The 26,602-nt window shown below is 40.5% G+C and overlaps 1 protein-coding gene across 1 annotated transcript in view; it reads left to right on the top strand.

Moving 5' to 3' along the window:
* zmat4a (zinc finger, matrin-type 4a) overlaps positions 1 to 26,602 on the top strand; it is a 118,116-nt gene that overhangs the window by 34,153 nt on the left and 57,361 nt on the right. The window contains exon 3 of the mRNA XM_070965387.1: positions 10,951 to 11,040. Coding sequence (XP_070821488.1) covers positions 10,951 to 11,040 — 90 coding nt within the window. The remainder of the gene's footprint in view (positions 1 to 10,950; positions 11,041 to 26,602) is intronic.

Raw genomic sequence — 26,602 nt, 5'->3', positions numbered from 1 at the left:
AAAACTTTTCATTTTCCATTCTTTGGTCATAACATGAGCTGTGATAGAGCTCTGAGTAGTTGGTGAAGTCCACCCATCTGTGGTTATTCAGATGCACTCTGCTCCTTTCAGGCTCTGTGCCATTTAGCGTTTGTCTCTTGGTGCAGAGCTGCTATTACTGTGCGACTGAAGTGTGGCCTTGATGCAATTGAATACTTGGACTCCAACGTGTTTACTAACCTCTGAAATCCATCATTGTCGACCATAGAAAATGCCTGTAAGTCTTTGGCTATGTATTCACTGATGCATCTTGTTATTTCTTCAGCTGTTGGATTGTTATGGGGAGGCTAAGCTCCTTTGGCCTGGCCTTTTCTCACAGTATGTTGTTATTGTGAGGTCAGCTTTTCTGGGTGGTGATGTGCCAAATGGCTTCTTGTGTTTGATGTGTACTGTCGTGTAGTTGACCATCGTCCAGCAGTATTTGTAAGTACCCTAACCCCTGTGATATGTCACAGGGGTACTTAGGATACTTTACTCTAGCTCCCACAGTTCAGCAGAGGATGCATGGAGAAATGTAAAGAGGTCAAAGTTGGCCTTGTGGCCTTCATCAGGGTCATCCAGAGAGACTGGACACTGTTGGTGTGGTGCAGTGGCGAACTGTGAGCACTACAGCTGGGCCTTCACCTCAGCCCTCACTGCCAAGAAAAGAAATCATCGCGGAAAAAAAGAAACAGTACGATGAATTGAAAGCGTTCAACAACTGCAATCCTTTAATTAACGATGACAAGAATGTAAACAAATAGACCATAACATCAATAATATTCTCCGCAACAAGAAACATTCTCAACAGTACCCTCATAAAACTGGAGGCTACATTAAATAAACATAAGCCAAAATCTGGAAATATAAAATGAGGTAACCCAGAATGTGACACTGCTGACACCGACACTGAGGCTTCATCACCATGGACAGCACTATAAATCACGGCGCACAGCAAGCCATACACACATTGACAAATAAATTCACGAGCATCGTCAAACTATACAATTTCAAATGCACAATATAGAAAAAGTTACACAAAGCTGGTAGCTGGAGTTTTTTTTAAAGTTGAATTGAAGTGCAAATACCTCTCCATGCGCAATTACGCACGGCGCAATGAATACTTATGTCAAAAGTCACAATTTTCATAGGTTCCACTACACCTCCTTAATTCTCGAAAAGGGACAGAAAGGGGGGAGCCATGGGGGGGGTTAAAAACCCTCTAAAAAACAAAAGTCCAACCACACACTTCTGATAAGTTTGATAAGTTTACATATTGAATTAAAGGCAAAGGAATTAAAGGCGCAAATTGCGCTGGATTTTTTTACAGACAACCTCCGCAATAAATACAAATTACTGAATGTCCACTTGGCCCGAATGAATCACTTGAAATAATAATCAAGGTGGCTTGCAACATAGGCCTACCTTACATGAAAACGAAGTCCATTCGTCGGTCTTTCTTTGTGAAGTGGGTGATGGCAGCGTCATAAAGTTTGTCCTTTGACTTGAGCTCCAAAAGAAGTCCTTTTTCTATGGACATCAGTGCCAAAGCTCCCAGGGATCCTGTCCAGTACTGTTCCTGGCGTGCGTCTTGATGCGCTTCAGAGCCAAGAAAGAGCGCTCCACAGAGGAAAGGCCGCCTTGAAAAAGGCGATGCTAACAAGCTAGCCAGAACTTCGTTCTCGTCTTCCGCCATTTAATTGTCTCTCACCGCTCTGCCCGCCTTTCGGACTTCACGAAGGCCTATGATCTTTTGTTTTTGTCCCGCCCACTTAAAATCAAACCGTGATTGGTCAATTTTCCCATCACTCTCCAAACCAAAACACATAGCTTGGCCTTCCCCTGGATTCATGAAGTCCTAACCAATTAATGAGCCAGCTAACCGGGCTTTGATAGAGACGGAAGATTCTGATTGGATAATATGTTTCAGGACAGTAACCCTTTCATTGCTGATGTGAACTTGACAGTAAACTTCACTTTAGAACATAGATTAGAGAAAATGTATTAATGTATTGTATTAAATTAAATTAGATAGATTATATATAATAATTTAATACTTATATTTTTTGGTCCAGATTTTTTTAAGGCCTTCTCTGAAGGCCTAGAAGGCCCTGAAGGTTCCCCCCTGGTGTGGTGTTGTTCTTCCATGGTGACTGTGTGTCAGAGTTGTAGAATACTGTAGAGGCAGACGACCAGGTATTCAAAAAATTACCCTGATGAAGGCCACAAGCCCCAAGGCGATGGTCTTTGTACTCGGTGAGTAAAGCTTTCTCGGGACAAAGTGCTCTCTTGCTCCTGTTGCATGGCTTGCATTTCACTTGATACTGTGGAGGAGAGACTCTTCTCTGATACAGTATGGAATATTTTCTAGAATCAAAAAGGTTGAAGTATTTATTGTTAAGACTGAAGAACCTGAAAATATGAGTAAATGAATGCAGTTCATTTAATAGGTTGAGCTTCCTTTTATTAACCTTAATTCTAAGTGCCCACTTGTAAAGACTGGTTTCTTCACAGCTCTATTTGGAAGCAGCCAATTCATGGAAATCAGTCATGGACCACTGATGCCTTTTACCACCAGGTACTGTAAATGCCGGGTTAAGCAACATCTAAACCATCTACTCTGCTGCTGTGTTTTGAAAAACTTTAGCAAAACTTTTCTTCTTTCTTTGCTGGAAGCGTCAAATCCTTGGAGCTCTTTCTGAGTAAATGCACTGTAATTCCCCCACAGAACCCTGCATGAGCCTGCTGTTTAGATGTAAGTGAGTGATGATTCATGAGATAAATGCCTGTTTGAGTGGGGACTGTGGTGCTTTTCCCATGGTTCCATGCAGTGAAGAGCTTTGTCATCGACTGGAGGGGTACAACAACAGTAGTAGTAGTAGTAGCAACGCAGAGCCCTGGGCTGACTGGTAAGCACAGAAAACACTCTGCTTAAATCATCCAGGCACAGCTAAGTAAGACAGCTCAGCCTGGGTCCTGAGTATCTTGGAGCTTACCTGACCTCTGTCACAACTGGTTTTGTCTGACTTTCTATAATTAGAGGGCTCACTGAGGCTGCCAGCACACAGCCACTGGTCTATTCCAAGTCACAAAATGCTCAGGGCTGTGTTTGGGTAAAAGGCTAAGAATTGCCAGGGAGGTAGCGAGATGCATCCAAGTTGTATAACAGGCATCAACACGAGGCAATTAGAGTGCTGTGATGAGCAGAGATGGCACGAAAAATGATGCTGACCTTGTCCTCCGAGGCACAGAGTAGGCAAACCTTTGGAGGTGGAATGAAATAGAAATACCCGACTTGTTGGCAAAATACTCAAGTTATCCTGTCATTCAAAGGAACATACCAGTGATTTGCATGCTTATGCCCAAGCAAGTACTATCTGCTTCCACCTTCCATCATGTAGCCACACTTTAGTTTTGTAATATTTTGCCGAATGATTTCCATCCATCCATTTTCTATGCCGCTTATCCCCTTTGGGGTCGCGGGGGGGCTGAAGCCTATCCCAGCTGGCAACGGGCGGGAGGCGGGGTACACCCTGAACCGGTCGCCAGCCGATCGCAGGGCAACATATACAAACAACCATTCACGCTCACACTCACACCCAGGGGCAATTTAGAGTCACCAATCAACCTAATGAGCATGTTTTTGGTCTGTGGGAGGAAGCCGGAGTACCCGGAGAGAACCCACGCATGCACGGGAAGAACATGCAAACTTCACACAGAGAGGCCCGACCCGTGGATTGAACCGGCGATCTTCTTGCTGTGAGGCACGCGCACTACCTGCTGCGCCACCGTGCAGCCCCCGAATGATTTCGGCTTATAAAATGAAATGATCATGCCTGCATTTATAGCTGGTTCCATTTCCTTTTACCTGCAGATGAATTTTGATGGTGGAGATGTGCATTCCTTCTGCATAGTTCCACGCTGTCAGCAGGACAATCTACGAGCAGTTCTGATTGGACAGACTCTGCTCCATGAAGCATACTGCATTTCTGATCAATACATTTTAGCTAGAGGGGATGAACAACAGTCGACGTTCCTGCCTAACAGTCACTCACAGTAACCATAACTATGGATTGTATGGTTTGGCACATGTTACAGCAACACCAGCAGCTGCCACCTGTTGATTTCAGACACCGTTGTCTTGGTTGATCTGATGATGTGTTCAAGTGTTCCCCTTCTTGTCCTTTCTCAGCACCATTTCCTACTCCTGATTGGATGGACGCACTGAAACAGTTGTTCCGTGGAAACTGTAGAAGTCGTCTTGTTGAAGCTTCTCATCATGATATTAACTGTCTGACATTTTCTTGTCAAAGCGTGGCTACATGGCAGAGCTGCTTCTTTGCTAATTGTTTCTTGTTTACTCTTATCAGCCAGTGACAGCGCACATCTCAGTTCGATGTAGAGGAGTGATGCAATTATGTGCTGTCATGTAGCTAAAACAACTTTTGACAACATTCATGTCTTAAAATTATTTCTGTTGCCTGTTGAGTATTCAAACGTCATAGCATATGAATGAAATGCCCTGTTGCAGCTGAATGAAAGTTCTTTCACTAGACCTTCATTTGAGAACCACTAGGAAGGATTCATAGATCACTCCGCCAATTGAACATTATTAAAACTCTAAAACTAAGTGTTTCATTATGATAAGAATGAAATGATAAAACACAGTAGAGGAGTGGGGAAAAACTCAGAGATCTGCTTGAAGGAGGATGTTGTTCTGGACTGGATTTAAATTACAGGAGGACCGGTGAGTCTGCTGAAAAACAGGCTGTAATTTTTACGGCGGTAGGAATGAAAAATTTCACCGAATAAAACTTTTTTATCGAGGTAATGTTAAAATCACCCCACCTCCCCTAGAGACATAAAGACTGTCTGAATGGGGCTTTATGTGACTCAACTGTACACATGGCGAATGAAAAAGGGCTGATGTTTCATTTCACTTTTAACCATCACCCTCAGATCAGGGCCTTTATATCAAATGATTCCTCTTTTACTTTCAACGTCACACATACGGTGTGTTTGCTGCTCAATTCGACACTCAGAAACTGGCTTTGTAGTCTTAAGCTAATTTATATGCAGCCTATCAACATTTTAGTTTCACTTTTACATGTCACTGAAGGACACCGATGGACACGTCACTGTACTGTGCCAGCTTTTCTTCAGTGTTGACATATGCGCAGAGACATTAATTATTAAAGAACGCTGTAGCCAAACTGCAGTGGTTTAGCTTTACATGGCAGACCTTCACATCACTGGGCAGTAGTACCACAAAAGTTAATGTTAAATTGTAGAATGTAATAAACGGGCCGTTGTTTTGGCAGCTAATGCCCAGTAAACACACAGGGGAAGAGAATGCTGCCAAGAAAATCGTTATAGTGAATAATTGTGAGCATAAATATGTCCTTAATGGGCAGTTTCTCAACTAACTGACTGTATTACTTCCTGTGCCCTCTGCGACAGTCGTTCTGCACAATGATCTGATAAGAAATGCTGTGAGCTGATTACACCACCTGTTCACTGGGGACATGCCCTGGATTTGATGCTACATCCCTAGATGGACTCATCACTCCCACATCTCTGAATAGATTTACCATTTTGTCCTCTTATTATAAACATCATGATGATTGGTAATTTTTTTTTCTTTTACACCTAATCCGGATAGTCAGCTTTGATTTCTAATTTAATTTCAACACGATTGTATAATACTCAATAATCCATTCGTGTAGCATCACAGAAAGCTGATTTTCCAGAACAACAAAACTCTGACTCTAGGAAAAAAGACTTTTCAACAGCACAGCCATTTAAAATCCCATTCTGTGGTGCTTCCAAGTGCATGTAATGATAGTATTTTGAACTTCAGCCCAATTGTATCAAGCATTTATTTCAGGGAGTGTCAGTATGCACATATCATTACGGTGCATTATTATTTATCATGCTGCCCTGCCTCACATTCGTACAAATGAAAACACTGACACTGTGGAGTGCCCAGTATAGATACAGCCTGCTGCTGGCAGCTACTCAACAGCTACAATAGAGCAGTGTGGGGTCAAGTTCTTTGCACAAGAGCACCTGGCTGGCAGCTGTTTAGATGGAAAGAGTGTGCACTCATCCACTTTCTACTACACTTCTGCCTCCTGCACAAATTATTTATAACACTGAAGAGTCATTGTTATATATGACAAAGGGTCACTTTTTATTATTTCCAACTTGCACAAGGATAGCTTCTAATCACCACAGTGTTAACAGTCTGCTTTGGAGGGTCTGGGAGTATTTGTCCCCTGTCCTGTACAGTACCCAGCCTGACCCTGGGGAGGGGAATATCTGCGGCCACACAAGCACTGATCAGTTCACTGATGTGGTGGTAATGCACTATGGATTTTTCTTCAGTGCTGAATACGTCAAGTGTGCACTTAGCTTCCCTCTCATACAAACACGTCCCACAGTGGGCCTGTTCCAGTGTAGTTTAATTTACACTCTCAGTTAGTGGTCATTTTTCTGATCAGCTGAAACATGCCCAAACAGCTGTAAATCTGCAGTATACACAGATTTACACTAATAGCCTGCAGGCCCACCCGCTGAATGTATCCATTAGACAGCATCTCATGAGTGTGTGTCCTCTCACTGAGATACCTATAGCATGTTTCCTGCTGTTTTTCCCCAGTCACTTGGTTTTCTGGGCCCTTTGCAATCTTTTGCTTGTTTTGGCCCATTTACTTTAAACCACATATACAGTATGCCTATACTACACAAACCTCCAGGCCCTGTCCAAACATGCTGTGCTGTCTTGAAATGAATTGTTCCTTTCCTCCAGTCCATTTAATTCCATTTTTTGTTCATGTATATTTTACTATGGCATGGAAGTCAGCTTGCAGAGGCTTAAACTTTGTTGAAGCGCTATACATACAGCACAGCAGGTTAACCAATACGCTAGTTTAGTGCTGCAACAACTAATCAAATCACAGATTAGTTGATCAACAGAAAGTCAATCAGCAACTACTTTGATAACTGGATGTTTGTTTGTCTCTTTTCTAAAGAAAAATGCCGAACATGGTTCCAGCTTTTTTCAGTGTGAGGATTTGAAGCTCTGTCATACATGACTGTGAACTGAATGTCTTTGGGATTTGGACTGGTGGTTGGACAAAATATTTATGTCTTTTATATATGTAAGACAATGCCATTGTCTTACATTACATATATAAGACTTCAATTTTGAGATTCATCTGCAGGTGAATCGATAATGAGAAGAATTGTTAGATGCAGATCAAAAATGAATTTCCGGTTTGGTTTCATTTTTGTCAAATATTTACTATCATTGCACAGTAATACAGTTAGACACATTTCCACAAGACACTTTGGACACATTGAAAGTGTAAATGTGCCAGTGTGAACCCAACTTCTTGATAATTGGTTGTCAAGCAGCAATATGTCAATACAAAAATCTAAAGTTTGTCCTTTTTCTGATACCTTAGTACGCCTTCTGTGTATTCATCATATTCAATACAACATACCTGGGTCTTTTTGCCTTTTTTGTAACTAGTAGGAGGCTAATTTTCATCACATCTGGCTCAAACTCACCTCACGTGTGCAAGCTACTTTTAGCATGTACACAGAGCTCAAACCCCAGTAGTCCTCTGCTTGTTTTGCAGTTTTGAAAGACCTGCTGGCACAAACTAGAGCTAAGATAGAAAGTCCCACATGAATTACATCAGCTTTACAAATACACTCTTTCATCAAATTTTCAAATGAACCAGTTACGGGACGAACTAGTCATAACTTATTTTCCATAACCTTGTTCTTGTAGGCAGAGACCACGCCATTTATATTTTTGTTAAAAGTAAACAATAGCACCACTCTTGTTTCTTGTCATGAGCCTATAGAGTCATAATAATGTTGTTTGGTAGTTCTAATTGACTCCAGAGGAAAAAACCTCACAAGCACAGTGAGATCCTGTATGCAGACAGAAGCAGGCTGAGGGACAAAAAAACACACCAGGTTGCATTTTACATTTTTTGCCAGTAAGACAAGATGTTGACAACTGCAGGTTTTGCTTTGGAATGTAAAATGGCACAATTTAAAATACTGTGATACTAGAGGGGATGAAGATCTGAAGTAAAGTAGTTGGAACCTCTCTAAGGATCTCTTACTTGAAAACCAGTGATGTATGTGTCCTCGTTCAAGACTCTTCTGGGAAGCTTCCTTATTCCTAGATCCTAGCTCATCCCAGAAAAAAACACAGCACTGGAACATCCTTAATAATGATGGTGGACCTAATCACATTCTGGGTCCAGAGTGTCAGAGATTGAGGAGTGAGGAATGATCAAATAGTAGGATTGGTATGCACCGCTCACCATCATGCTTTTTTACTTCTTCCTTTCCTCCTAGAAGGTGAAGATCTGTTTACCAGCATCTCTAAAGCTCACTACTTAAAAATTTAGATTCCATTTATTTAATGTCTACAAAAACCAAAGTGTGAAAAGCATAAATTCTGATTTAGGGGGCCATAAAACTTAAAATGTGTTAATTTCATTTAATAATCAAAATGTATGACATACTTTCTTCTTTTTTTGAGGAATGAATAATTCCATCAAAGATGAACTATTCCTGTAAAGTGCAGTGGTTACCCCTTGAAAAACCCTACAGTACTGACTCTGAGCAGAGTGCAAAACCAGTAGTAATTGCATAAGCAATATATATATATATATATATATATATATATATATATATATATATATATATATATATATATATATATATATATATATATATATATATATATATATATAATTTTTTCTTTTCTTTTTTTTTTTTTCATATATATTCTTCATTATACTTCTACATAATTAGCAAATAATTGGTGGTGGCTGGTGAAGTGGAACATTTCTATCCAGGTTGGAGCTGGAACTTTTTTCACTGCAGAAAGCCAAGTGGCACTCTGCTGCAAAGAAGAGATGTGACCTCAGCACATAAAAGGCACTTTAGGGTGGTGTAACAAATAATGTGTCTGAGCACCAGAAGTGAAGTTGATTGCAGGTAAAAAAAAAAAAAAACAGCACTGATCCGATGATGGGTCTGCTGCATGTAGTGCCTCTGTGGCAGCTATTGACAGTGACCTCACTGGAAATTGGTGTTAAACTCTTCTTGATTCTGGTAGTTCTCGTACTCCATGAATGGCAAATGTGGAATAGTATTTTCTCTGTATCATTTTCCCTATCAAAATCACTAAAAGGTCTAAAAAGCATGTTTTGCAAATGTTTAAACTGCACAAAGCCGATTCTTCCTTTGTTTGAAGAAGAAATCCCTTTGCTTTTTATTTTATTATGGATATTTAGTGGTAGGATGGGGAGAAAATCTGAATTTCAAATGCTGAAATTTTCCCTTGTCTTCTCTGTTCACACTAAGTTTGAAAGTCTCTGCTCTTGCAGTGAGCATATTACATTCAAAGGGTGAAAAGATATGAATAGAACCACTTCACATTCCCAAAACACACAAGTAACAAGACAGGTCTTTTATTTTAAGGCAGTATATGCTTTGTTCTTGTTCATTTGAGTGTCATAGTCACTTCTCATATATTTGTTTAAAGGGAGTTGATCAAACTAGAACCAGTTTTAACAAAACTTGTGTGAGTTAACTGCCATGCTGTTCGAGCTGGATCATTTTTTCCCCTCAAAGAAGCGGCAGCACTCAGGTTGCACTATCTCTGCCAGGAAAGCAGTCAAGACAAATAGGTTCCCGCAGCCTCGCTCTCACCCTCCAACCAGGCAGGATGAGTTTGTCTGTCATGCCCTTGTGAGGAGAGGCCGGTGGCTGTCCTTCTGCCTGATGGAGTACCGTGCCGGGCACCTGTCCACGCTGCTGCATGCCTCACTAGGTGCTGTGTTGTAACCGTAAACTCTCCCTCATCTGTGGCTCCCCTTGACGATGCCATGACAGTATCAGAGGAGGTTTTCCTTCTGCTTTCTGTATCTTGACATACGCTGCTTCTGCTTGTAAAGCAGAATCATTTTGAGATATATTACTCTGTCCCTCCAAATCCCATCTTCCCCCTGTTGTGGCTATGCTATCAGATCGTGGGGGATCGATGGGCGGCTGGTAAGAAGACTCCTGCTTCACCCTCAGTGAACCGAGTGCTAATTATCAATTCAATCCAGTGTTCAAGGAGCGGCAGGGTGCACTTCATTTGACAGTCCTCTCCTATTTTTAATGGTACCTCAACCTAGCACAAACGTAGGCCAGGTCTTTGAAAGAGGAGTGTGTACTGGAGCAGCAGGAAGGGCCATGTTCAGGTGCAGGCTTTGCTGAAAATGTGAGGCTTTTTCAAGTAAGCTCTATGGTATAACACATCTCTCGGCCTTTTGCTCTAAAACTGTTATTTAAGAGGGAGCTAACTGAATTTTGAAAGTGAGGCACTTAACGTGGTGATGTGTCACTGTGATATCATAAGTACGTGATGGTGATTCCCCAGAGTGTCTGCAGGGCTGACTCCACCAGCTTTATCACACACACACTGAGTTTTGTTGATACCAGATCAACGGATAGTTCAAACTCTCAGTTTCAGGGATACTTTACTCTGTTATTTGACTACATTTAAATTTTTTATTGCTGTTTTGGCACTAACAAATAGTGAGGTTGTTTGGGATATTTTAAATGGTGGGATCGCAGTGGTTCAAGCATCAAGAGAACGTCTCCTGGATATCTCCCAGTGAGGTGACTATGGGTACATCCTATGTGATAGAAGTAGCTGTATCATCCTCCTTTCCCAAGAAAAAGACAGTGTATGCTCAGAAGTCCACTCGTGGTTGTAGGAATTTACAGGTTGACTATTTATGTGGCCACTTGAGTAATGTGTGGTACCATGTTCCATGATAGAAAAATCACTTTAATCACTTTAATTCTGCTTAACTGATAACATATTTTTCCTGTTTTTTCTCTCAGAGTCGGAAACACGCCAACAAAGTGCGGCTGTATTACATGCTACATCCTGTGGATGGAGGCTGCCCTGCCAAGAAGCTCAGAACAGACAATGTGAGTCCTGTGTGGATTATACATCTTTTGGTCCATCCTGCTCTATGGTTCCCCATGGTCTGAGTAATCATTGAGAAACATGCACACATCAATCCACAGCTTGCCAGTCTCATCTGGAAACCTTTATTGTTAATGGATTTTCCTGATTTCCCCAACACCAGTGTGACCCCCCCAAGTCTGACAATGGCTGACGGATAAACAATAGTGCCACATTTCTAGACCAATGAACAATGCACCAGTGACAGGGCTACGGTTGGATGCAAGTGGATGCCAACCTTTCATCAAACACAAAGACACATTGTGAGGTATTCAGCCCTCCCAGCCCTCCATGTCATATAAATTGGAAGTACATGATGTGTTTGACAGGCACAATTATGTGTCCTGTCATTCCCTGTTCGATAAGTGTTTGGGTGGTGATGTGTGTTGTTTGGTTAGTGTAGTCTTTACCACTCGAAGCAATTTGTGTTCCTCTCTGTCTCCATTAGGGAAAGACAAATACATGGTTTTTACATCCACTTTGCAGCTCTGCTCACACTCTGATAAGCATCACGGTGTTGGGATTTCATGGTGCATGCTGAGATTTTAGGTTTGTGCCACAGTGAAAGAGGCATTTCTATTCCAAGTTCCTTTCAAGTGCAGTTTAGGGTTGGCATGGTGTGGAGGAGGAGGTGAGGGGAGCTGTGGAGGGACTGGAGTGGAGGGACTCTGGTCTCTACTGTGATTACTAGGAGTTTGCCAGCTATCACTCTGGAAATCTGGGCCTCTGGACCAGATAAGGACACATCAAGGGACACTATTGCTTTCTCTCACTGCCTCAGCTCATCATCCAATCATGCTATTCTGTTTCACTGTACATTTCCCCTCTAACCCAGCGCTCTCTGTCTCCCTGTCTTCTTTTATTCTCATCTTCTCATCTGCCCTGTGTTTCCCCTGTCACACGCCTCTGTTCATTTTTCTTTCCTTTCCTCTGCCTTTATCCCTCCCACTACTTTTCTATCATTTCATTTCCTTTCTGTTCATTTTCTATTCTGTTCTTTGTTTTTCTTTCAATTTTTTGTCTTTTCTTTCCTCCACTTTCATTTCCTTTCCTCTCCTCTGCTTTCCTTTCATTTCTGTTCATTTTCTATTCTGTTCTTTCCTTTTCTTTCCATTTCTTGCCTTTTCTTTCCTCCATTTTCCTTTCCTTTCCTTTTCTTACCTCTGTTTTCATTTCTTGCTCTTCCCCTTCTCTTTCTATCCTCCCTCTCATCCATTTCCATTATTCTCCCCTCCTTTTATATTGTTTTCCCCTCCCCTTTATCTTTTCCTGTCATCCCCTCTCCTCATCCTCTTGTTTCTCTTATTCAATTTTTTGTTTCCTTCTGTATTTAATTTCTGTTTCCCTCAGTTCTCCTCTCACATCTTCTTCTTTTTCTTTTTCATCTTCATCCTCTTCACCTTTCCACTATGTTTCCCACCTTTTCTTTTCCTTGCTTGTCTTTCCTTCCTGACATTTCTATAGAAGGTCTTTCTGTGACTGTTTCTTTGATTAGATTTTTTGCTATCTCTCAGACACAGGAGACTTGTGCTCTATCTCCTGTCTGTGATGTGGTGATGCTTTAATCATTCGCTCTGAAACCATGTGGGATCACAGCGATGAGACTCAGTTGTAGGAACCGGTTGTTTGTGCTTCCCGTTACCTTCTTGTCAGGCAACACGGTAACACAGGTAAATGTTGTCTGACCATTTAATACACAACATCATACTGTATTATATTCTTTCATTATATGAGTTTATTATAAATTGTATTCATGATATTGAGTAGACAACAATATTAATTGCTGATCTAAATGTGGATAAGTCAAAATCCCCACTATTTGGCACATGTAACAACAGGCATTTAATTGTCAGGGACTTTTGTTCCATAAAATACAACCTGTTCAAAGTGTCAAATCCAGACTCGTTGTCGTGCCCCTCAGCATGTCATACAGATGCACAGGGTACCCGTTATTGTCTTTATGAGACGAACCCCAGTCTCTTGGGTAAAAGTTGTGTGTTTGTTTGACCCATCCATCCAACCCACGTTCCTCCATTTGTGGACTTTCTTGCCCTTTACAATATGTCACCTTGCTCTGAACACCAAGTATTGGTCGCACACAGATGCAAAAGGTACCCTTAAGCTGAGGGGCATGTCAAAGTCAAAGTATTCAACACCCTATGAATGAGAGCAGAGTGAGGCATTTATTTGGACCAGGCTTATATTAGAAACCAAATGCCAAACTCAACCCTTTGCTGTTCTGAGCTTCTCCTCTCTAACAGGAATTGTTGTATTTCTGCAATACTTGCATGATCTACCAAGACATATGCCTTCAAGATCAATAGAAATGCATGTAATTATGCTAATATAGCAGGAGGTTAGCAGTCTTGCTAGCCCAGACCAGAATATAACTCTTCAAAACTATAAACAAACATTACAATTAACTTAACATTAAACACAACAAGAAACAAAATGATGCTATGATGCAAAATGATGCAAAATTAGCCAGGTGCTAAACCAACAAATTATCTGTATTTTTAAACATTACCCACAAACATTTATGCTGTGCTGAAGACACTTCTCATCCACCACCCAGCTTTTGTTCTTCCTCTCAGCGAGATTCTTTCAAAATAAATATCTAAAACCAAATATCTAAAATAATGGAACAAATATTAATCTAACCTTCTTGTCTTAATCTCTCTTAATCTTAAAAAAGTCATAACATATCAGCATTACCAAGTTTCCATTACTTAAATTGAGCACATAATAAATAGTGACTTTTACATGTTGCATCATATTACATGTGTGGACGTGTGTTTGTTCTCTAATTCATGGCAATATATGTCTATGTGCAGAATGTTTCTAGGTGTGTGTGTCTGACTGCATGCATGCACACACTCTATATGAGTGTGTAGGTATGATTGTTTATGTGGATCTGTTCCTCTGTTTGTATTACGTGTCCATGTACACATGTGCGTGCACAAGTACACAATCAGTGATTAATGATCACAGCTTTGGGTTGGTTTCAGACACTGTTTCACCTTTTCATTAAATGTTTTCAGGTCAACTTGTGTTTTTATTTGCTTCTAACAACATTTAGTTTAGAAATGCATTTGTAATCAGTGTCATTGCTATGCTGCTTAACAACGCTGTTGCAAAGGTCCTGAAGCACTTTGCCTTGACCCATCATGAGATGAATCTTGTGTGACAGCTTGGTTAGAAATGATTTATTTGCAGTCCTTGCATCCAGAGGTGGGGAGTGGAAGTAGTAACCTACCAACATGCACTAACCCAGCTGATTCTCACAGTAGCACAGGTAGGACAACTAATCAGTGGAATCAGCTGGTTTAGTGCCTTTTCTGACTGTGTTCAATACTTTATCTCCTGTCTCATTCCACCCTATTACATGTCTTTTTTTTTCTTTTTTTTTTAATTGACTAGATTGTTACACTGTCTTGATCCATGTAGTTTTCTTGAATTAATACCAATGTCTGGTCTAAATTTCAACTGAATAGATAAATTGGAGATACATTTAATTAAAATAAAGTTGATATGTTGAATGTTATTTCCACCACTTCTCAAGCTTATTACTCAAAGGTCTGCATCTGATATTTAGGAGTCAGCATGAAACCGAAGCAGACAGTTAGTCTACATTTATTTCTGACTCAGACATGTTCTTACAGCTACATTTACAATAGCTGGATAAATTGGGTACTAGAGAAAACAAGACATGTTCTGTATCTGCGGTTAAGGAGCTGATAGAAAATGCTCTGGTGTAATGTTAATGTGTGAACTCAGCAGCAACAACACACAACACTCTCTCCTGCAGTCAACGTTGCTGCAACAACGGTGTCAACAATAGGGGAAGCAGCCACATTAAAACCACATTCATCCAGGGACAGGATCGGTGTGAATGATCTCCTCTGAGTGAAGTATAACAAAGCATAAAATCGAAATACTTAAACAAAGAACAAGTCCCTGCTCAAGGGCAATACTTAAGTAAATGTTCTGTTCATAATTAGTTACTTTCCAGCTCTGCAGCAGTCAATACTGTCATGCTAATAAAACGTATTAATGTAGAATCATTCAGAACTTTGTAAAGTGTCTGAGGCAGTTGCCAATGTATTTGTCCCTCTGTGGCCTAAACTATTATTCCAACTACTCTCAGTATCAAAGCTGTTTGTATTTTGTGTATGTCTGTCAGCTAGAATCTGTGTCTGCTTTGTACTGCCTGTGCTGGCGGTAAGGACAGCAGGGAAATTGGTTTCTACATGGATACAGATGTTTTCCCAGAATCACTGTCCATGCTGCAGCATCACTGAGCAGGAGAGTTAACGAATAAGGGTTTTTGTTAGGTGTTCTTTGCTAGTTCATATGAGATGACCTTGATGCCATGTGTCATTTAAAGGCCTTGGTGTGGGGGAGGGTTGAGCTCAGTGTTTCTCGGCAAGTCTATGATGTAAAGGTCTGGGAGCTGCTTTTATCTTTTTGGACCTAAAATAAGCTCTGGATGTGGAATATAACAGCAAACGCATAAAAGATAGAAATTTGGAAATTTGTGCCATGTGTTGTGCTGGAGTAAAGATGAAGATGAGGCATGTTTTCCACCCCACAGTGTCCAAAAACCATTTAGTTCTGATTTGAAATAAAATCCTTGTGTCTGATGTCACTGATTAGCAAATCTTTATCTTTATCATCATGCTGTTGTGTTTGGTTGGGAAAAAAAACGTCTACTCTCGCACATAGTTGACCATTCCTGTTCATTTTCTTTTTAATAATACACACATCTTATTCTCAGTAAGTAGCTGATCACTATGCAAAAGTTGCTATCATGGCAACATCCTAATGTACGCTAAATGTAAAATCCTGTATTTGTGACAGAATATTTGATCTTAGGAAAAGTGACATTGAAAAATTAAGGCTGAAGATATTTTATATTTGTCATTGAAATCCTTGATTTGGCTGTGGTTCCATGAATATCTACCTTGAGCTTGCTTTTTAAAAAGCTCAGTAATATCCTAAAACATCTTGGACATGTAGTTTTTAGCAAGCGATACTCAAACTGGATTAAATTAAAGTGAATTTGTTGCTCCTTCATTGTTTTGAGTTTCCATAGGTTTTGCCACCAAAACTACTTGGTTAGGTTTAGAAGTGGTCACTAGAAAACGTTACTGCTACGAAAATTACATAAGTTTAAAACGGGCTACATTGACTTTCGGTCTCAGATGGGACATGAACAGCGGTCTCCTGGGTGAAAGTCCTGTGTTTGTTTGGGCCATCCATCCACCACACCCACCTCCATATGCAGACTTTCTTGCTTTTTACACTATGTCACCTGACTTGCTCATTTGCACCAATCATAATTACTATGGGCACTAGAGGTCACAGCCTAATAATAAACGTAAATATGGGTCACAATAACCTACTTGCACAGATGACCTATGTGGCCATTTTTCTGGCTGTCTCATCAGCATCAGTGGGATTGAGTGTGTTCCTGTATTGTTATGCAGGAACATGTCAGCCAGTGTAACAGTGTTTCTCATTAATAGAATACAGAATATCACCAAATATTTGCCTTTTAGTAATTTAAAAGTCAGATTGCTTGCATGATTACCTGCTGTGGAACGTCTGTGCTTCCTGCAATTACTAAAGAAGCTGATAACCAAGCTTGGTTGATGTGGGTTTGTAAATTATCAGGACAGCTGATTAAGATGGCAACAAGGGCAAGAGACACAGCTCAAAATTAAACAATCCGCTGATTCGAATGTGCCTTCACTTCATACTCATCACATGCTATGTAGTAGGTTTCTCAGTATAAATCTTTTCAGCTGCTTGTTTCAGTGATGTGGCAGTAAAACACAGGCATATGAAGACCTTCCTGTGATCTGCCTCTTTGTTTCTGCCTCTTTGTTTAATTGAGGAGTTCTCATGCATGATTATATGGCTACATCATTTATGCAGAAATGATTATCTGAAACCTCAAATAATAATTCATTATTACTTCCTTTCTGTGGGGTGCATCTCTAAACTTAAGGCACAATTTCCACAGATTCTGACCTTTCATTGATCCAATCTTTTCCACTTTAATACACTTCAATACAAACTAGATACATGGTAATGAATTCTAATTTATAGTACTGTGTAATTATTTCCAATTAATTGTGCAGCCATGATTGACCATAACATAATTCAGGGTTAAACTTCCAGAGTTACTTTTGAGAACGTGGACTTGCAGCAGCTTTGTGTGGAAATGTTTTGCAAATTATCCTTGACAGATCAGTTAAAGTTTAAAGGAAAACTCAACTAATAGGATTAAGTCAATGACCATAAAGTCTGTAAGCCTATTCAATAAATCAGCTTGTATTGTATTTGCCTCAGGTTGTGTTTTGTTTTAGAGGTCAGGTTATAAACTCAGATGATTCGCCAGTCTTTTCTAAAGCTTACATTAAGGTTGCTACTGCTGCAGACAACAAAGGCCGGGTTATTTTAATAATGCTATGAACTGAGGGACTTATTTGTGTATTCAGGGAGCCACAATAAAAACTACAATAAAATGAAGCTCATTAAATGTAAAAGCCTCGTGCCTAACTTAAATTCAATGCAAATGCCGCGTCCTCAGGAGTTTTCTCCCAGCTATTCTATCCTTAAAAAAACTCAAGTTGGTTTCTATGACTGCATTGGGATACAGTAAAAATGTCTTTTTTAGGCCTCCATCAAGCCTAAATTAAGCTACACCACATTCCATTTGACACCCATTGTTGACAGTGAGTGTACTGTTTGTAACAAGATGCCATTCACCAGGACAGCAACCACCAAATGTGCCCAAAGGGACACGCTCCCTACCCATCTTTGTTTCACAAATCAACCAGCGACATCAGCTCACTAACAGGCACACGGACCTCTGTAGGATGAGGACAGGAAAATCTCTAAGTCGTGTAGCTCGCTGTAGAATCCTGCCAGGAAACAAGAGTGAGAGCCATGGGAGGAGTTTGGAGCTGATAGAACAACCCCTCTGAGCCTCACTGCTATTCAAATTAAATCAACCTCGGGGTTAATATGTGTTCCAGGAGACAGGGAGATGGGGTGGGGGTGGACGGGTGGGGGGCTGTGAGGTTGGGATTTACTGCCCCCCCCCCCCCCCCCCCCCCCCCCCCCACACACACACACACACACACACACACACACACACACACACACACACACACACACACACACACACACACACATATCTGCTGCAGCTGCTCAGCTTCCCTCTGAGAGTTTGCTGTCTGCAGCTCCTTGATTCCTTTCTGTGTCATCTATTATGTATTTGGATCATGCAGATGAGTTCAGTTTTCCACCCTGTGCTTTACATTGCATACATTAACATTTGAAAAGACAAGAGCATGTTTGGGGTCCAAGAGATGAGTAGTCACATGAGTGGTGAATAAAGTTAGAACCACAATATCAATAGCTGCCTTTAAAGGTTGTATTTAACACTCCGTTTACAGGAAGCGGGTCAGTCACGGAGGGACATATTGGTTCCACTGGTGGCAGGGCGTCAAGGATGTCACTGATCAGCTGGTCAGCTGCTATTAAATTAGCTGTGGGTTGGAGACAGTTGCAATGTGGGACAAGTTTCAGGCATTCATGGTTTCTGAAGTAAAGGTCCATTTCAGTTTCTGCATCAACAGTGTCCTGGAAGTTGGAGAGCTTTCAAGGCTTGACGTTAGAAAATGTCTTGTTTTCTGGTCAAAGATGCAGAGACAATCTAGAGTCAGGGATATTTGCCTGTGTACATTTAAACACAAGGAGAGGAGTTTACAATGACTTCAACGATGCATTTGGTAATATTCAGTCACAGAGCCTTGATTTCTGCTGCATGTGCCACCAAAATCCTGTCACCAGAAAAGAATGATGATATGGGATGATTCTGTAAAATCCAGGGCTAAAGGCACCAGCCGTGAACTGCTGAGCCCCCTGTTTGCTTTGGGTTAAGTGAACCTTATCCGTGTGATAGTGACAGGATGAGAACTATGGCCTCCTGCATGACAGCTGAACTTGCTACAGTACACACCCATCCACTACCCTCACTTCCACACACTTGTTACATAAAGGGCACATTTAACTCCTGTATTGGCCTGATAGTTGGCACTGATGTAAAACTTGCGCTGCACATTTGTCCAACATGAATGTCGTTTCCAGTATTTCTAAATTATGCATGTTTCTGAGTTAAGAAACACTGAGGATCTAATTAAAAGAGAAGTTTCCCAAATTTACAGGGAGGAAAGACACCCTCAGAACCAGCAGCTCATCCCACATCTCACCTGTGTTCATTCCTAAAGGCTAATTATGATGACGCTCCGACCTTTCATCCAACACCAACATCAGACCGCCGCTTAGGTCCCTTAAAAGATTTCTCAAGTCCTAGCAGCCAGATTTCCACATAATTTGCTGTGGATGTTCCTGCTCCTCAAAATATAAATGCTTATGTGTTTGATGACTCAGACAGTTCCTCTCGTCCCATTGTCAGTACAAAACCCTCACCAGTTTAGTCAGTCATTTTATTTTAGTTTGTCTTTTTAGTCTAATGTTCTTGTTGTTCTTGTCGTTCTGTTCTCAATTGTTTGTTCCTCTTGTTATCATATTAAGTCAACCTCAGTCAAGTTGTAGTTGAATAAAGGTCTGGCCTTTTTAGTCTTAACTTAGTCACAGAAAACCTTAACTAGTTTAGTCTAGTTTTAGTCAGTGAAAACTGTTGATATGTTTGTCTTTTTAGTCATCAGATTACATTGAACATCTCAGTCAGTGTAGCCAAAACCATTAGTTTTTTGTCCTCTTAGTCAAACTGATTTCACAGAAAATGTTATTGTATCATTATCGGATGGAAAACACAGGTTGAATGATGATAACAATGCAGTTTTGCAGAAAGTGTCTGGTCTGGTGGTCTGATGGTGTCAGTTCAAGGAACACATCCAGATTCATTTCAATGCCGAATCAAACTAAATCCATTTTGATGGTAATGTGAAGGACAATTAAACTGTGTTGTTATGCATCAGATATCAAGTTAGCTGCTCAGGTGTTTGGTGCATGCTGGGCTGTTTATGTTTGCACAGTGTATGGCTTAGCTCGACTAAAGCTCATTCTGCTGCTTTGAATAAACCTGCAATCTACTGGAAACGTCAGTGTTTCCTATGGAGTACATAATTACTCTTCCCATAAATAAAGTCTTGTTAAGGGAAGGAGTAATACAGAATCTGAAATAGCGACTATGAAATTATGTTGAAGTCCAACTGCTCGTAAATCACTTCTGTGTTCTCCTTTGAGAAAAAATCAGAAACCAAAAGGGTGAAATTTCTATTTTCTACTTTTTTGGTTTCATGGTGGCGCCCCCTATTTGTGCATTAATTCAGGGGAATACTGTTCTGACATCCATCTGCGTCAGATGGATGTCAGCGTTCCCACACAGGCAGAGCAAAAGGTCACACTGAGCCAGACAGCAGCCTGCTAGACAACACAAAAGCCACAGCCGACAATACTGTAGCTTTCCTGCTAAAATCTCCCTTCTTATCTAACATTAACACACATCTTGTCATGCACCTTAGCTTGTTGAACGAGCCACCGAGCAAACATTCACCGGGTAACAGTGCACTGTTCACATCAGTTTGCAGGCCAGATACCGGAGCTAATTAACTGCTCAGCTGCAGCACATTAAACAGCAACAAAGACATTGTCTCTTCCTTTTAATAATAGAAAACTATTAACAATCCATTTCAAAAGCATGTGTCCATTATTTTGAGTACAAAGAAGGAAACGTGTTTTTCATTTGAAACTTCTAAACCACTCTACTGTACATTGACTTTGGCTTTTTTGAAACCAGATGACTAAATTTGTGATCAGACCAGGACCATCCTCACACATTGTTTCATCCTTGTTTTTTCATGTGTCACAATAAATCTGCGTTGGGTCTGCAGGCTGACCTTAGGCTCCTGGTAAAAGGGCATATTGCCTTTATGGGAGAGGGCTCCGCTTAAACTACACAGATGTGATGCGACCGGGCTGTGCTGATAAGGTGGCACTGTCTAAAAATACACTCAGCAGCACCGCCTCCAGACACTGTGGCAGCGCGTATGGCCTGGCATGGCCCGGCGTCTGGACCTGGTTGAGCTGATGACATCTGACAACTGTACGCGCTGCTGGTCATGCTAGTTGCTGTGTTAACCTGCTCACATGTAGGGAGGGAGTGTCAGTCAAGTATGTTCTCAAGGTTTTGTAGTTTTTAGGATTTAGCTGCTAAAATAGCATGTTTTGGTTTATGGACTCTGGTTTGGGCTGATGTTTTTTTTACGTCTGTGGTTTTCATTCAACTGAGTGGTTTTTAATTATTTATTGCAGTCCATTCAGTCTTCTGTTCAAGACAGCGGCTGATTTTCCTTTAAAGACTTGTTTGCAAGTTATGAAATATCAGATTTGTATAGCTGTATGAGAAAGCACATTTTAGCTAAATGTCCTCAGCAAGGCAAAAATTTTGAACGCTTGCTTGTGGCAGGAAGGCTTTTGGTCAATAACAGTGCTGGAAATGCATTTGTGAGCTAATTTATGTATTATAAAAGTTATGAAATGATGAGTGCATTAATCAGTAAGTTGGTTAAATGATTTTAAATGATTATACTGTAAGTCATTTCAGAGATTACAGCTTCTTGCTTCTCCATACAAGATCACAGTAAATTGAACCCCAGACAGAAGTTTTTCTAAGGCATAACGGTGGGATTTGAAACTTGCATTGATCATTTATTTATTTATTTATTTATTTTTTACTCTTTGCTTGACAGCCAGACACTCATTAAAAAAGAGAGACAACATGAAATATAGCCACCATTGCATGAAGCAGTCCCCTCTAACTGAAATGCCTGTGCATTATTTTTTTTGTTCATTATTGGATCAAACGCAGTCTATTAAGGGCTGATCTCGCATTTGATTGTGTTAGAAGATGTAAATATAGCCAGCCAAAGCCTGAAAGTCACTTGAAAATGTTGGCAGACTAAATATGGAGCTTGTTTTTAGAACCTCGTTGCTTTTTATAAAACTTGCTGGCATTGTTAAACGTTTTATTCCTGTTCAACAGAACAGTGAGATTATCTGAAATTAACGTCAAGCTGTTCAATCTGCTTTTAACAACTCCTCTGTTATGAGCTTTCGTGTGTGTGTGTGCAGCGGCCTAATTGGCAATGCACATATAGTACTATATAGGTATTTTTTTGCAATCTATAACACCCACACACACATGCTATGGCTGGACACTAAACTGTGCCACAGAAGGACAATGTGCTGAACCAGCATTGAGGTATTTTCAGTATATTTTCATTTGTTTCCATTCATTGTTGCCAGATTATTTTTTTAAGCAGGAAACACTGTGCAAAGGCCGTCACACAAATCATATCACTAGATAGGAATGAATAGCCAAATTACCGCTAACCAGGTAAAATCAATACCAAAAAGAGTTTGCAGTCAAAAAAACAAGACTAAGTGGGTTTCAAAAAAACATAGATACAACCAGGCATCTGATCAGTACATCTAAAGCTCTTAAAATGAGGAACAGAACAATGGCATTAAACATAAAGCACATAAAGACACTCTAATAGAGCTGGAATTATGGGCTCACTCACCACAGGTATAAAGGACTAAATGGCATTGCTGGTGACTCACTGCTTCCCCAAATGTCTTTTTATGTTTTATTTAAAACTTATCAATTTAATAGAGAGGATGTGTCACTGGTTTTGCAACAGCCTTGATTTTAAAGTTGTGATCAACGTGCATGATGCAGGATTCTCAAAAATGATGCTCTTTGTATGATTGTACAGAACCGCTATCAAGTCCTATAGGTGACTGTTGGCCGACACCATGAAAGGCACTTATATGAATAGACAGAGGTTTACCTCCCAGTTAAAACTCTGCTTTGACATTGCGTCCGTGAACAAATAGAGTTCTTGTACCGTCACCTCTTTGTAGAATTTCCATGTGGGTGCTCACAATTGCCTGGAAGTTACCAAACGTAGCGTTGATTCTGAGCTCCAAAGAATCTGTTGAATTGATGCCCTTGCTTCCATTCAAATTACATTAAAGCAATAAACTTGAATATTGAATAGGCAGCTTAATGTAAATCAGGAGAGCTTGATGTTTGATGAAACCACCCCCTGCAGAGAGGCACTCCACTTTTACACATTTACTCCCAGGAAGCAGCTCAGTTTCTGAACACAGCGAACATGTTTTCATTTGTCTCTGCTTGTTGTGAAAGCTTTGCTGTAGACACTCATTAAAGCTCTGGACAGTTTGCTTAGATAGTACCTTATATACTTTGTACTGCCTTATCCCCAGGGTTCTTCCCAGCTCAGTATGGAAATGGTATTCATCACATTACAACAGCACAAGAGGAGACTTCATTCTCCTACACTGCTGCATAAGTAGGAGCTAATGATGGCTACAAAACATGGCATTGATTGGTTTGGCAGGTGTCAGAGCAGGTTAGACTACTAATATGAGTGTGTTCACTGTTGTGCTATGGGTGCATTAGCAGCAGTTGGTTTTCATTCTGAGGTCTTCCATAAAATGTTGCACATTGCCTCAATTGCAACATAAACCATAATAAACTGGTGGAATACAATACCTCTAAGAAGCTGTCTTTTGAGAAAAATGTTGGGGATCCTCACAGCAGCGGAAAGCACCCTATCTCTAAAATAGCTATTAAGGTGGCCTTGAACACAGCATTTAAACCCAGAACTGCTTCCATAACGCTGCTCTGTTGCCAATAGTTGTTGTATCACAAAAACAACATTTAATCCAGTAGCCTTTAGATGTTTCACTCATAAGGACTATCAACCTCATGGTGGTGCTCGAGGAAAAGTCAGTGGATCACCAAAGTCAGTAGGATGGATCCCTGAGGAACCATGAATGGCTCCACCAAATTTAATAGCAATCCATCGAGTAGATGTTGAGATTTTTAGAAACATATTATAAAAAGGTTTGATCTGCTGGTGGCAGTAATGGGAAGAGTCAGCACATCAGTGAAGTAGGATTCATCCTTTGGGAACTATGGATGTCTGTTGAAAATGTAAGGCCAATCCATCCAGTAGGTGTGGAGATATTGAGATATAGATCAAAGCTGGCTAAAAGTGGTTAATATATTTTCTTCAATACACTATACCTAAAGTGAACCTTTTTTAATCTTATGCCTAAATCTTCCCATACGGCAGGACAATCACAGCACTTCTGCAGCATAACCCATGAGGGATCCATGATTTCTTCACCATCCTCTGATTAGTCAGAACATTTCTTGCATGTACAATTCCTCTTTCTTTATTGCATTATATGTTATACTTTCTAATCAATGCACAATTTAGTACTTTGTCAAACAGAAGTAACACATGTGTATGTGTGTAGATCTGTGCAGTTGGTTGGCTGGTTGTGGTGTTGCCTGTCAGTTTATTCAACTGCCAGTTTCTATTAAATCAGGCCTGCAGCGTGGCCACTGGATTCGGTGGAGAGACGGAGCAGTTGAACTGGAGATGGCACAGGTGTCCTGCACTGCTTTGACTGAACAAGAAGTGACTGCAGTCTTATGCTTCGTTGCCTAACCTCTCCTTCAGCAATATCCAACAGACTGCGCACATGGCACACACCCACTTAGCATGTACGCACATTTCTTTAGGCATGTATGCATACAAATATGGAAAATAAAAGCACCAGGGACAGAAAAAAAGTTCACTGTGGGATCACATGCAGAAAACAGATTTAAATACTGATGACATACACTAGCTTATAGATAAGGTGACATACTATTGAGTTTAACTGGTCATAGTGAAGAAACATGTGGTGGTATCAATGCAAAAGCTATGAAAGATACTAACGGTTTTACCTTCCAAATGTACTAAAAACCACATTTTGATACCAAAAATGTTAAAATATTTCAAGTATTTGAGTACTGATACAGGGCATGAATCGTTACATCCATGTTGGATACAGCAAAAATGTACACCAAAACAAATAAGTTGCTGTTAAAGAGACACAAGGATATTAAAATAGTCTGGTCTGCACATGACTGTACCATGCACAAAGTGTCTGAAAGCTATTACTCATAGATGGCCATAATGTATGTGCAGAATGTGCCTGAGTTAAACAGCAGATGGAGGTACCACATGTACAGTGCAAAACATACTGCACTGACTGTCTCATGTGTCTTTGCTTCTAAGTTATTGCCAGGTTGTTCTATAGAGTGTATAAAAACAAAGATATGCACAGCTAGTGTGAACAACAGCAGGGAAGGAGGAGAACAAGATTTGAATCTTGCACGACAGTAAGAGCTGTATGGCTATTATTTGTAATGCTTTTCAAAAAGTTGCCATATATATATTTATATACATACATATGGAATATAGTCTATCATTGTATGGCAGAGATAAGCATTTCGATTGTTGAGCCAATTAGGAATGTGATTTGGGTTTGAAGACTGCTTGGAACAAGTTAGACCAAGCCGGTGCTTTTGATGTAGCGTTTTTAGCCACGTTTGCCTGGAAACAGTTCTTTAAATCTCATTTGTATTGTGTGACATTTCAAAAAGGAGCTGTTAAATATCACTTTAAGGCATAGCTCTGACAGATAAATGCACACAGACTCTATTGTACACAAAGCTGAATAAACATAAAGGCACCTCAGACTGTTAGATATTATATCAAATGTTTCCAGAGAACTGAAGTGTCAATCTTCTGCTCTTTGAAAAATGAACTGAGGAGAGGATGATGCCTGTGTTTTGCAGCTCCCTTTAGTGTGGAACCTTGACTCCACGTTTCCATCTCTTCTCCAAATATGTGAATGTCTTCTGATCTTTGAAAAGGGGATTGTTGCTCTGTGAGGGAGGTGGGCCATTATTCCCAGTGAAGGGCGTCCAAAGTCCAGCAGAATGAAGGGAAGAGCCCAGAGGTACAGTACAGATCTGAGGGTAATGAACCAATTGAAAAAAGAACCTCCAAAAAGGATCTGAACAATGTCTGTAGAAAGAAAGCCAGAGAGCTGAGAGAGCTGAGAGTGTTGCTCCTCCTCGGTTACACTGGAACTGCACATGATCCCCACACCACATGGGACTCTATTTCTCATTTCCCCTGTGCAAAGTTTGAATAATCAGAGTCATTGTAACATTCACTGGCATTCACAGTGAACTTTTTCAAGAGAGTGGGAGGACATGAACAGCTAAAGAAGCAGGTTTTGGACCAGGGCTGCAGAGAGTTCAAATCTCAAATTAGCTCAAAAAATGGGTCAGAAGAAGCAATTTAACAGCAGATTCTTCTAAAAATTGCATTCCAAACTCTACCAGCTTTTACTCATTAGCCACTCTAGACACGTTGCTCGATTTTGCACCCTACTCGCAGCAAGAGGAAACCATTTATGAGCACGTCTAGCAGACTGGGTGGTGTGTGATGTTTTCTGCTTCCAATTCCTCCAATTCCAAAAGAAAGAGATAGGGGAAAGATCTAATGTTGGTGGCTTTAGCTTTCCTTGTGTTGCTCAGTACAAAGG

Source organism: Chaetodon trifascialis, chromosome 6 (genome assembly GCF_039877785.1).
Source record: "Chaetodon trifascialis isolate fChaTrf1 chromosome 6, fChaTrf1.hap1, whole genome shotgun sequence".
NCBI classification, from domain to species: domain Eukaryota; kingdom Metazoa; phylum Chordata; class Actinopteri; order Chaetodontiformes; family Chaetodontidae; genus Chaetodon; species Chaetodon trifascialis.
This window is presented reverse-complemented; position numbering and strand designations above follow the sequence as displayed.